Raw genomic sequence first — 13,094 nt, 5'->3', positions numbered from 1 at the left:
TCTTATATTCTTTGGCCTAAAACCTTGGGACAGCATTACCATCAAAGCAGTAATTTAATAAAGGCTACAAGATCTATTTGTTCCAAGATTAGAATGAAGCTTCAGATTCTTAATTTGCCAAAATTGTCAAATGTCAAATTACCCAATCAATGGAGTTGGCCTCAAAGGCAAATTAACTAATCCACTGATAAAAAAAACTGGGAGCATCTGCTTCTAAAGCTTCTAGTTTAGAGTTTGCTTCAATTATGTCAGGGAAACAAGAAAACTGGCCCAGCTGCCCAGAGAGCTGTGGATGTCCCACCCCTGGAGGTGCTCAAGGCCAGGCTTAATGGGTCCCTGGGCAGCCTGAGCTGGTAGGTGGCAGCCCTGCCCATGGCAGGGTGGTTGGAACTAGATGATGTTTGAGGTTCCTTCTAACCCACGCCATTCTATGATTCTATGAGACTGTCTTTCGGGCTCTTAAGTCTGAACAAGGAGAGCGGAGGTGGGATCTCAGTGGACTGTCCCCTGAATCAGCACAGATGGCATGTCTGTGCAAGGACTTGGAGTACATGAGGACAAGGCATGTCCTATAAACTGACAATTGTGGGTCTGGGCACTTCTGCACTATGGTCATATCAGCAGACATGAGAGAAGAGGCTCAGGTATAGAGTCAGTATGTACCAACCAGACTGTGACAAGGTATGGGTGACAGGCTAAACTGGACTCCATGCAGTTAGAAACAACCACTTCAGTCAACCACTGTGAAAAATGGTTATTTTGAGGTATATAAAATACAGCAAAATAGCTAATATAGTTCAGGAGCTGTAAGTCAACCTCTGCTTTTATTTACAGACTCGCAGCTTATTTGCCAATAATTTAGAAATATTTTTCAAGTTGGCTGATGGTTGTACCCATCCCCTAGCAATGAAGCTTAGTGAAAATCTATGAGCTGATTGTCAAGCTTATCTATCTCTGGAAATTTCTTTCCCTTATAAGAGCAATAAGATACTCAGGGAATTCACACAACTTTAAAGAGAGGTAAAAACACGTACCATTTGCCATCACATTTTATAATCTCAAAGAAATGATCTACCTTTCACATGATTGCCATCCTTGGGTTTTGAAACTTGTGGAACTTGAAGCCCTATTAAAGATCTCCTTTCCTCTCCTTCCATTTATTTTGGAGGATAGACAGGTAGATAGGTAGGTAGATAGATAGTATTTGATAAATCCTCAGGAACTTTCCAGAATAGCTCTGTGCAACATTCTCTTTACAGGAGCCTAATCCGGGAGCCATGAGTAACAACAGCCTGTACTTCTCCCATACGCAGATTTGGGCTAAAGAAGCCTTCCACACCAATGTACACAACGCACTTGTAACCACACTCAGGAGATCCACAGGAGGGCAGGGCACCCTGCCACCCTGCCGTGTGACGCTCACCTTGGTGATGCCCAGGGCCCCCACATTCTCACTGTAGGACGTGGTGCCGTTCCCTGTTCCCCAGGCCCCAGCCAGGAGGCAGCCAATGCCTTCCACACCGATCCCACGGTTGATGGCATGCTTCGGCGGCGGTGGGGCACCAGACAGGCGGGCACAGGCATAGTAATCCCCCATGGACTCCAGCATGGAGGAGATCACTCCGGCGAGGATGCCGAATATCCCAGCCAAGCTGACTGTTGGCGTTCCCCACTGTCCTGCAGATAAAGAGCCTGGTTCAGATCAGCGGGGTGAATCTCAGTAGATTTACTCCAAAATCTACTGAGAGGGAAGAACAGTAAAGGTGCTTGTGTGTGTTTGCCTGATTTTTGGCACTTCACTTCCCTGTGGTGGCTGTGAGGTGGGCAGGGTACAGCAGCAAGGGGTAGGGGAAAGGGTTGTGCAGCTGTCGCAGTACCTGGGTAAGGGAGCCGAAACCAGGGAGCCTGGGACAAGACGTCCCCGCGGGTGTCTGTCCGTGCCAGGTGGCCGTAAGCAGTGGGGTCCGTGGGGAGGACGTCGGTCACCGTCAGCACATAGCAGAGCAGCCAGCTCAGGGACAGCCCCAGCAGCACCTGCCCGTCACATTCAGCAGCGAGAGCTGGTTACGGCAGAGCCGCATCTCCAGCAACTACAGACAGGTCTGGGACAAGGCCTTCTCCTGCCCAACCCTTTCCCTGTGCGCACATGAGCATGCACACGGGATGGAGGGAGAGTGACAGCAAGTATCCTGGTGGCCCTCCTTTCTGCCCCACAGACAGGTGCCATGGGTCCTTCTCCCCTTCTCCTCGCTGCCCCTTGCAGCATAGCCTGGGTTGGGAAGTGCTAAGTCCACTTGAAGTGAGTGGAAACAGCCCAGATAGCCTGAGCAGGGTGAGGCTGGTCCCTCTGCCATGCCGCCCAGGTCACCGGGAGCACTAACGTACCGGGAAGATCTGGAAGACGTAGATGGGGGAGAAGTGGCACTTCTTGCCTCTCCGAAACGATGGCAGTGGCACGGGGACGTCCTTCAGGTACTGAGAGAACAGAACTATGAAAAAAATAGTCCTGGGAGGAGGGAAAAACAGACCATGAGACAAAGTGTGTGTCCAGATGCCCACCTGTCCCCATGTGAACTGGAAGCCTGACTACCTGATTCCCAGGACTCCAGATGACCCCCAAAAACAGCACCAAAAGTAGTGGTCCCCACGTTTGCCCCAAGCCCCCAGGGCTTGCTCCAGTGGCCACGAGGTGAAGCTCCTCTCCCGCCCCTTGTGTGGGATTGCACCTCTCACCAACAGCAGCACAGGGCCACACAGACACACCATGATAGACCGCCACAGGTTATCAATCGCCATTCAAAGCACTGAATGACTGGATGCAGAATGTCTGAGGAGGAACCAGCTTCCACTGCTGGTTTCTAAAGCTACAGAGCACAGACCAACTGCGTCAGTGCACATTTTGTGCATTTGCATTAACAAAGGAGCTCAGCGGCCTGATGAATTACTGCAGAACACTCGTCTATCTTGGGTAGGTGTCACTGCTTATTATTCAGGTTGCCTGACACATTCCATTAATAGATGCTATTTTCAGCTGCTTATAATTCTGCCTAACTTTTTTCCCATTTAGAATGAAAATTTCCATGGAAAACATCTGCCCCAGGCCAAATATTTCTGGAGAAATATATCCTAAACCTATTTCAAAGACTGATGTTCAAGAAATAGACATAGTTGAGAAGGTCATTTTGCCTCGAGCAGTAGTAAGGTCTGCCTATGTGAGAGTTAGTAGAATTTGTTGGGGAGAGGCATATTGCTATTTCTCACAAAACTCTGCTCAAGTATGACAAGTCTGTGGCAATGATCATTCATCTCAGGTCCCAGGTACTCAGCAAAAACACCTCTGACTTTAGCACGTGCAGGCCATAAAGATTTTGAGGTTTTTTGTTTTTTTTCTGGAATATTGTTAAGTGATGAAGTCTGGTATGTACCATCACCAAGGAATGAGTGAGGACACACCAAACCATTTTCTCAAGGCAACATTGGGTATCACCCATTATGGAAGCTCTGGGATGCAGTAGGGCTGGACAGCAGAGCTGAGCAGGGCCCATGTCTTCTACCTTCTCCATCACCTGTTTCTGCCTGGGACTGGGATTATCACAGGTAGAAGATCAGGCAGAAAAGAGAACAGAAAGGGTGGCCAGGGTTGTGTGCGGGGGCCAGACACAGCAGGAAAACCCTGGTAATGGAGCAGCACTGCTGGGCAAAATGCTCAGGAGAGAAACAGAGGTTAGGAGTTAGGGACTGGAGAAGGGAAGTGGAAAAATGATGCAGTCCTGATAAGGAAATAGATTTTGAAGAGAGAATTCAGACTGGCTAAGCAAAGTGGCTGCGACAAATCATTAGAGCTAGAGAACAAGCCACAGATGTAGTGGGAGAAACAATGGTGAAGGGAACTTGAGGAGCAGGGGGATGGGTGGGGTTTGGGGTCTTACGGGGGTGCTTGTGGAAGAGATCAACTGGGTGGGGAACTGCAGGTGGAGAAGAGAGGTGGCTTTTGAGGCCTGGGAGTGCAGGTGTAGGCAGGCAGAACAGAACTAGCAGTGACAGGAGAAGAGCTGGGAGCAGAAGGCCCACCTGGGGCCTGATCATATCCCCATGACAGCACACTGCCTTCCCAGGCTGCATTCAAGGCTGACCTCTGAGTCTCCAAAGGCAGCTTTGAAAGCACTAGCAAACTGTTGGGAGTCATAGAGGAAAACAAGCTGTTGCTGCTGTATGCTATCCCAATCTTAAACCTGCATTGTGGATCTGAAAATGCTTATCTGCAGGGGAACCATGCAGTGGCACCTCTATTTTTTGAAACTGTTTTTGAAATGTAGATTTGAATTCTGAAATTAGATTTAGTCTAGAAATCAGGAAGAAACTCTTTACTTCCTGAGAGAGTGGTGAGACACTGGAACAGGTTGCCCAGCGAGGTTGTGGATCCTCCCTCCCTGGAAGCATTCAAGGCCAGGCTGGATGGGGCTTTAAGCAACCCGGTCTAGAGGGAGGTGTCCCTGCCTATAGGAGGGGGTTGGAACTACATGATCTTAAAGGTCCCTTTCAAACCAAACTATTCTATGATTCTACAAATATCAAAGAAATTCTTCCACCAAGAACACTTTTACACTCATACACAAAGGCACACACACAGATTTCCCTGTAAGAATGCTCTCAATGCTGCAAAGGCACATGCACACAATGTAGACATTTCCAGAGCTCCCCCAGGGCCTCCGGGGAGAAAACAATTCCTCCTCATGGCTTGAAAACAAGAGATGAAGCAGCAGCTATTCTAACTTGGGGAATACAGAACTCTGAGTGCTTAACTTTGTTACTTTAGAAATGTCTTTTTAACTTAAATAATGGATGTGTAGGATAGTGTGCATAGACAACTATATCAGAAATTGCCCTCAGCAATGACACATAGGAAAGACTTGTTTCTCTACTGCGCTAAGAACTATGAGTTTTCACCAAATCAGTATTTTTAAAATTCACTTTTGTTTTTTGCTTTGTTGCTGGTGTAGCTGAGGGCTAAAAGCTTCTTGGAAGGTAACTGTGTCATGCTGGTGTCTTGCTCAAGCCCTCTTCTGCATGTTAGCACTCCACAAATAAATCTTGAGCTCTAGGGAAGTGATACTTACATGAATGCTATGCCCCAGTGCTGTCCAGCTTTATCCCCAGCCGAGTCAAAGAGAGGCAGAGCAACCAAGGTGATGGTGGGGGCTATTGTCAAGGGGCCAATGAATCTCATCAGAAATCCAATAATACCAGAAAATCCAACTAAGATTTGAAAGCAAGAAGCTACCATGATAGCTCCTTGCACCTGGAAAGGAGGAAGAGAGCAGACAGTGAATGGACCTCCAACTGTTAAGTTTTTTCTTAACCTTTTTCTTAAGGAAGTCAGTACCAAACCAGTGTGAGAGCCAGGCACGTCTCCAAAGATGGACAGGTATGGAGGCCTGCCACTGACCACAGCAGGGCTCTCCTGAGCATTACATGTGGGGAAGGACCAACAAAATACCAGCACACCAATTCCCACCTTGGCTGAAGGATTTAGTCTTTACCAGGGCTTGTTTCATTCCCTCGTGCCTGCCAGCTGTGCCACTCAAGCACACATCAGCTTCCCTGCACCCGGTCTTTCTGCTCCCCCAGAATGCAGGGGAAAAGCTCTTGCTCTGAAAATGGGAATAGAGCCATGGCCTCCACTCACCTCCCACCTGGGAAGTACTTGGGGTGTTTCAGCACAGTGGTAGGACAGGATATCATGACAGCCTCTGTTTTTTCTGAGTATCAGTTTACCTCGGGGGACACAGTCATCACTCTGAACTTTTCTGTGTTTGACAAGCACTGTTTAAGTAGCCAGAGAAATGGCTGTATTAGTATAGTCCTGAAATGCCATTAGCTGCTCTCATCCTGCTTTCAACCAGGAGACTCAGGGGTGAAGCTGCTTTCTTTGCAGATTTGGTGATAAACCCGCAGTACTGAGCATCTTCCCTCATGCTGGCTCTGAAGGGATGAGGAACACAGGGCTATGGATAACAGGTCTGTTTTGACGAGTGGAGACTTTGCAGGGACCGTAATCACCCAAGGACTCTTTGTGTCCTGTATAATGGCAGTGCAGCAGCAGAGCCTAGGTGCCCAGGAAGCTGTAGCAGGGCAGGGGCTAAGGGCCATTGGAGATGGGAAGGTGAGGTGCTTTCCTGAAAGCAGACAGCCCTGACACAGAACAGGTGCCACTGAAGATGTGATGTACCTCTCGCATCCGTGTCTGCCAGACTTCAATGAACTCAGGTGAAGAAGTGTTCACCAGCGTGGCGTTCTCCGTCCAGGCAGGGCACTTCCACTTGGGGAGAGACAGCATGGCCAGGGTGGGGGTCAGGAACGCAAAAGTTCCTCCTTGAATAATAGGCAGCCTAGAAGGAGAACAGAGGGAAAAGCCGACAAGTAGGAAGGCTGGAATCACAGCTGCATTTAGGTGAGAGAAAGGAAAGCAAAATAAATTAAAAAACAAACAAACAAACACAGCCTGCTCATGGTCTCTGGCAGTGTCTTTTGATCTGTTTTGGCAGGTCTCCATCACTGACAGTGCTTGGGAATTGTTGCCACTTGTACTCAAAGAGCAGTGACCGTGACAGAGAGAGGTACACTGGTTCTGGAGTCAGACAGCTACTCTGCTTTACGGAAACGTGTCCTTCTAAGGTGTGATTAGGTCACAGAGCTGCATATGGTATAAAAGCAGCCAAAAGAAAAAGCTGGAGGGGGAGAGAATGGAAAGGAAGAAAGATGATGAGACTGAAGAAAAGCTTAGCACTGACCTGTGCCCAAATCTCACCAATATCCAGTTATCTCCTCTGTCCCTTTGATGTGCCTCACTTTTCTTCACAACCTGCTTATAAACACAAGCACACACTGGCTATTCTCCACGCCATAACCATCTTCAGGCTAGGGGCACTGAAATTTGTGATTTATATCTTAGGAGCTTGGTTTTCTTTAAAGCTAATTCCTGTGCTCTTTTTCCACTGACACTGGAAAGGAGACCTACATGGACACAGCAGCAAGCTCTGAAAAAGTCAAGAGAAACCTGCAAAGTGCTTTGGCTTTATCTGCTCAGAAACCTCCCCGGGAGCAGCTCCCAAAGCAACCAAATACCCCAGTGGCACCTGCTCAGACAAGCAGCAGGGCAGTGATCCATGTGAATGCTTCTGCAATTTCCCCGAAGCTGAAGCATTTCCACCATTCATCAGAAAGCACAGGAAAATGAACGATGGCAAAGCTGGAACAGCACCGTATCTCTGTCACTTACAACAAGTATTTATATCACTGCAATTACTCACGCCATGTACAACCGAAGCACTGTTAGAACTAGCCAGCAAGTTCTATTTGAACATCAGTCAGCCGTGGAGTCACTTATTTATTATATTCATCCAAACATGTTGCAGCCTTCAAAGGATTTTGCTGGGCAAGGCAAAAAGTAAAAAAGAAAGAAACATAGAAGACCTAGTGCCACCACTGTTGAATTAACAGCAGCTTTATAGCTCCTGGTGTGCTGGCCCTGAAGCTGTTTCCCAGCTGGTGCTGGTGGGCTAACATCAAGCTGGAGTGCTGAGGTGATGCATATGGGGGATGTGGGTTTTTTTTTTCCAGCAGGGTTTGCAAGATTGCCAGTTTAGAGAAGGGGAAGTTATGCTCTGATCATCACTGCATGATGCCTAAGCATGACCACAATGACAAGTGACCTGAATGTCCTCAGGAGCTTCTTGGATAGTTTCTAATGACCACCTGGGACCCATCACTGCTTTTTCATGCTCTGTCACCTGACTGAGCTGCAGGTTACAGTGGGTTGGGATTTTCCACCATCTGCTGCTTCTGGAGGGCTGCTCCCAGATTGTACTCACTCTTGGAAGGAACCTCCCCATTTCCACTGCCAGTTCCCATCTCTTTGTTCATGTGCCAGCACTGTATTTTAACTGAAGTGTTTTTTCCCTGCCTGATCCCATCTCTGCTCTCTCAGACTAATTGCAGGCTGCAGCCAGACCCACTCAGCCACCACTTGGCCAAGCTAAAACAGCCGATCTCGCTTACAATACCTCCACAAATGAGCTGCCTCCCGTTACCATGCCACATTAACACATCCTTTCACCTCTCCTCTTCTGAATCAGTCTTTCTTAAATACGGACATCATGAACTGTGCAGAGCACTTAGCTGAGGGCTCCTCAGGGCGTTGGACAGTAGCACTGATGTTTTCCAGGAAAAAACATCCCCTCAACCTTGTATTTATTGTTTTCCCCACAGTCTTTCTGGTGATTCACAATTATCAGCTACTACAGGCTTTGAGAAAGCAGTAAAATGAGTAAAAGAAATCTGCTTCTAACTGTTTCCCGAGGCTAGGTTTCCTTGCCATCACTTCCTTTGGCTCCGCTCCAGGCTGAGTCCACCTTTCTGACAGAGAACATCCTCATGCCTTATAATTAGGGCTAGCAGTATGGCAATTACATCCTTATTACAGAAAAAGCCATTTAAGCTGATTCTACAGGATCAGCTCCTTTACTGCTTAATTTGATCTGTTGTTCCTCATTCAGCTACTGAGCCACACATTCCCTGCCCTCTCGGATATTCACCAAGTCATTCTGGGGGCAGCCAGGGGGGACCCAGGGGATTTGAATCACCCAAACAGCCCACACCATAGCTGTGTGCCCTAGCTTGAATGTAATCGAACTCAGAAGAACCAAGTTGCCTCTCTTTGGTGGCCACGGTGGCCTGGCAAGCATTGCGGGCCACCTCCAGGCCCCTTTCTCCATTAAACCTGCAGCAATGGAGTTACCTCCAGGGAGGGGTTTGTCTACCACCATTCCTTATGACAGACAATGATGGAAAAGTTACCCTAGGGAAATGCCCAGGAGGTGTAAAAAGCACTGTGATTTGCCAGTAGAAGAGTTTTAACCAGGTTACTCAGATTTGAAAGCCAATCAATGTGTGATTTTTGCTTCTGAAGCAAGAAACACTAGTTCTTATCAATGCTTATCAATGCTTATGGGCAACTTATCAATGCTTATAAATATCTACTGGGAAGGAGTCAAGTGGATGGAGCCTGGTGCTTTTTACTGGTGTGCAGCAACAGAACAAGGAGCAATGGGCACAAATTGGAACATAGGAAGTTCCATACAAACATGAGGAAAAAATTATTTGAGAGTGACGGAGCAGTGGAACAGGTTGCCCAGATAGGCTGTGGAGTCTCCTTCTCCAGATATACTCAAGACCCCCCTGGATGCCTGCCTGTGTGATCTACTGTAGGGAACCTGCTTTAGCCGGGGGGGGGAGGTTGGACTGGATGAGCTGCAGGTGTCCATTCCAACCCCTGCAATTCTGAGGTTCTGTGTGATTCTGTTCCTGACATAATGGAGGGGGAAAAAAATGGAAAGAGAGAGGCAGTCCAGAGTTATGACAAAAGGAATAGAAGAAATTTTGCAAGGCCAGCAAGAACCCGGGCTCTTTGGGGCACTGTGGATATTTCTTTTACAAAGTATTTAACTTTCTCCTGAGTCCCTGAAGGTGGCAGATGAGCTTCAATTTCTCCCAGTTACCCCCTGCCTAAAGTTTCTGAAGGGCTCTGTGCACTGAGGACCAGGGCCAGATTGAAAGGGACGTGCCACAGCCATAGGATCTCTGGTAAGGAGCAGGCAGATATTGTGTACTGCATCTTTTTTAATGCTTTACATTTTGCATGACAGATTCCTTATGAGCTCAACAAAAGATGCATCAAGTACCAGCAAATGCAAAAGCCAAACACTGAGGCAGCCCTGTCACGTACAGTGACTGCAGTATGCTTTGCCACATGTCCTGATTGCCTAAGGGTAACAAATGACCCTCAGTACTAGATAAACTTTACAGCAAGCTGGCTCCTGAGCACTTAGAAATTGCATCTATAAATTTTCTTGCATGTCCCATTTCTTGCAGTTGACCTACCTGACTCCAAAGAGGACTTGAAGCAGGGTGCAAATTCCTGAGACAAAGAAGATGGTGCTTATCAGGTGGCTCTGGGTGAGCAGGTCGTGCTGAAGACAAAGCTCTTTGGAGAGGATCAGCGGGATGGCTACCAGACCTCCCATGGCTGTCAGGAAATGCTAGGAGCCACAGAGAAAGACAGGGTGAGGAAGGACACAGAACTGGCAGTACAACATTACTGCATTACTGAGGCAAACCTACAAGTAACTTGCACGTCTGCATTTGAATCATATCAGTACTACTCATTCTCTTTTTTTGATAAGTTAAAAAGTTCTGTTAGGGAATGTACTTACAAGATCTGCAGTGCACCCCCACAGACTTCTCCCACCTTCTGTGCCCAAGGACCTTTCATAGTGCTCTGGACTCCCCAGATCACTGTCAGACAGAACAGTTTATCCCCTGCACTGCAAACAAAACTGCTGGGGGTAGTCTACCAGGAAGGAGGGGACATCATAGGGAAAGGTAACAGAATGATCACATGAAGTGAGCAGAGTACAATGTGAATAACATAAAATATTTGTAAATTGGAGTTATCCATTCTTTGCTGTCAGCGACTTTTCTCACACAGTGCAGTTATGAATAGCCATATAAATGGATGCCAAAGAATGGAAAGATCAAGCACTGTATTTTTTCAAAAGAGTCACAGGCATACTTCAATAATGACCTTTGGTTAATTACTAAATATGAAGATAATTTGGCGATGGTTGGTTGATAAGGTAAGGTTGTTTCAGCTGGTCTAACTTCCTAATTCTCACTCATAGTACAGGACTGCAGTGGTGGAATTGGTGGCACTTGGAAATTCACTGTGCTTGTTAAAGGTGTGCTTTATTAAAATTACAATGTAGATGTGTGCACAAAACCTTGTTTTTATACATTCTAAATTTAAGGTGACCATTTAAGGAAACAAAGCACAAGATGTCCACCGAGCTCCAAGGACAGTCCATTGCTTCCTTAATCATTCTGAGGGCTCTGTTCCCTGAGGTTCTCTACCCATTAACTTTGGGTTGCATTGGGTTATTTAACATGCGTGGGCAGAGACATTGGCCAAAGCAGTGTGGACCCTTCTCATGCTGCCTCTGCTTAGCCATTATTGCAGCGAAAAGGCAGAAGTTTAGAAGCCTACAGACATTTTGCTGATTTCAGCAGAGGTATCTGACCTGTTCTTATTCAGCAGAGGTATCTGACGTGTTCTAATTAACAGTTTGGCTCCAGCCCTAGGCCTCTGCCTTACTATTTGCACATCAAGGGGGAGGGTGTAGCTGCAGGCAGGAGGATAACAATCAGTGCTCAGGCAGTGGTGGGAAGGCCCTAAGGACACTAAGACCCAGCCCCACAGCTCCAGGTGCATCAGGAGAACCTAAAGCACCCCAAAATACAGATTTTGTTCCCATTAACTGGCTGAACACCTAGTAAAATTCCATCCATCCCCACCCATTGCCTGCAACCCTTTCATACCTGAATACCCAGCAAGATGCACAGGTACCAGGGGGGCATGTCGGTGACAGTGTAGGCCAGCTTGCTGCTCTGTCCCTTGCCCTTGCCTTCCTCTGGGCCCTGGGCAGCATGATCCGGTGAGGCACAGTGGTGGCTCTCATCTTCACTCTGAACAATGAGAAAAACCATTCATTAGCCATAGCTCAGCCCTGCAGCTGCCTGTCTTGAGGCAGTGCTCCATGTCTTGTGGGAGCACTTCAAATGTAGTTTTCAACAAAGTCAGGATTAGGAAAGAAGAGCAATGCTTTAATAAGCTACTTATATGCTTATTTGCACATGTGTGTCTAGTCAGGGAAACTCTGGAGGGTGTTTCAGCCTCAAAGAGACATTTTGATAAAGTGTGCTAGAATCATTAACGTCCCATTAAGGATGGAGAAACTGTAAGCAGAAGCAAGAAGGAGTGTGCAACAGGTTAATGCTTGAATGCTGCACTGGTCCCTGTTCTCTGTCCCACCCAAAGAGCTGTTTTAACAAAATACCCTAAAACAATTTGACTACAAGTCCTTTCTGCATTTTGTTTCCTTTTTTTAAATCTTCTTGATGTCCTCATATACATCCTTACAAGGGTTGCACCTCAATAAACACCTGCACTGGGTCTTACACAGGACACCTCTCTAAAACAGAGGAACTGGGGGAAACCAAAGAGCACGAGGCCCTGGTGAACCATTTCAAAGCAGCCAACTGACAAAAGCAGGTTGAGCTGAGGTCTCGTCTCCATTATGGGGACCCCAAGCACACACATGTGGCAGAGAAATCTGCTGTCAGTGTCAGTAGATGCTCAACCAGTTTATCAGCACCAAACATTCTTGAATCTTCCAAGTCCTGCTGGAATATAGAGATGCTGAAAGACCCAACGCAAGGTGTGTGCTGTAACACTCATGGCCTACCTGCACTGGAGCTAATGCTGCAGTCAGAGAACAAGGATGTAAAATCAGTGTTACATTCAGTTGTAAATTTGCAGGTATGGCTAATTAGTCCTGAAGAACTGCGTGCTTTCTTGAAACCTCCAGCCTTGTGGCTGAGTCCCATTTGTGATCGCACTGTCAAAGTGTGCTGATACCTTCCAAAACACTATGTATTTACCCAGCCTAGGCAGGCTGGGAGCATCACAGCTCCTTCAAAACAGATAGGTGAGGGCAGGGTTAATTCCAAGTGAGCTCAGGCACGAACTTCATGAGCAAAAGGCGTTCCTGAATACCTCCCCGTGGAGGCACTTTCATTTCAGAACAGGGGAGCATGATCTGTGGATTAACTAATAAGCAGCAAGATATTTAAGACTGTTCATGCAGGGAGTTATTTGGGGACAGCTACTCCTGAATAATACCATGGATAAAGGAAGCCTAAACTAGGCAGACAGCAGTAAGCTCCTTTCCTTTCACTGCAGCTTTTCCTGTGTTAACCAGGGGATATATTCCAGCCAGGCAGAGCCTGTGTCAGTCACAGCCCCACATGACCATCACATGAGTGCTGACCCTCCCCAGGGGCTGAAGGGGGGTGAGCACGGTTCAGCAAGAGAAGGATGAAGCTGAGAGAACAGGATGAGGCAGGTCAAGAGACAAATTCTGACTGAGTAAGAGGCGATGGACACAAACTGAAACACAGAACGTTCCACCTGAACATGA

At 47.3% G+C, this 13,094-nt stretch overlaps 1 protein-coding gene across 3 annotated transcripts in view; it reads right to left on the bottom strand.

Moving 5' to 3' along the window:
• The window catches only part of LOC417937 (solute carrier family 23 member 1-like), a 32,138-nt gene that overhangs the window by 5,992 nt on the left and 13,052 nt on the right, over positions 1–13,094 (bottom strand). For 2 of the 3 annotated variants that reach the window (XM_025154926.3, XM_416178.8), the window contains 7 exons: positions 11,434–11,580; positions 9,940–10,097; positions 6,230–6,389; positions 5,118–5,299; positions 2,386–2,506; positions 1,878–2,034; positions 1,424–1,677 (listed from right to left, as the gene is read on the bottom strand). In XM_025154926.3, coding sequence (XP_025010694.1) covers positions 1,424–1,677; positions 1,878–2,034; positions 2,386–2,506; positions 5,118–5,299; positions 6,230–6,389; positions 9,940–10,097; positions 11,434–11,580 — 1,179 coding nt within the window. Of the gene's footprint in view, positions 1–1,423; positions 1,678–1,877; positions 2,035–2,385; positions 2,507–5,117; positions 5,300–6,229; positions 6,390–7,310; positions 7,432–9,939; positions 10,100–11,433; positions 11,581–13,094 lie in introns of those variants that run through there. The other variant, XM_040667880.2, reaches the window with a different exon arrangement.

This window comes from Gallus gallus, chromosome 1 (assembly GCF_016699485.2).
Source record: "Gallus gallus isolate bGalGal1 chromosome 1, bGalGal1.mat.broiler.GRCg7b, whole genome shotgun sequence".
NCBI classification, from domain to species: Eukaryota; Metazoa; Chordata; class Aves; order Galliformes; family Phasianidae; genus Gallus; species Gallus gallus.
The sequence above is the reverse complement of the archived record's forward strand: the minus strand, read 5'-3'. Positions and strand labels throughout refer to the sequence as shown.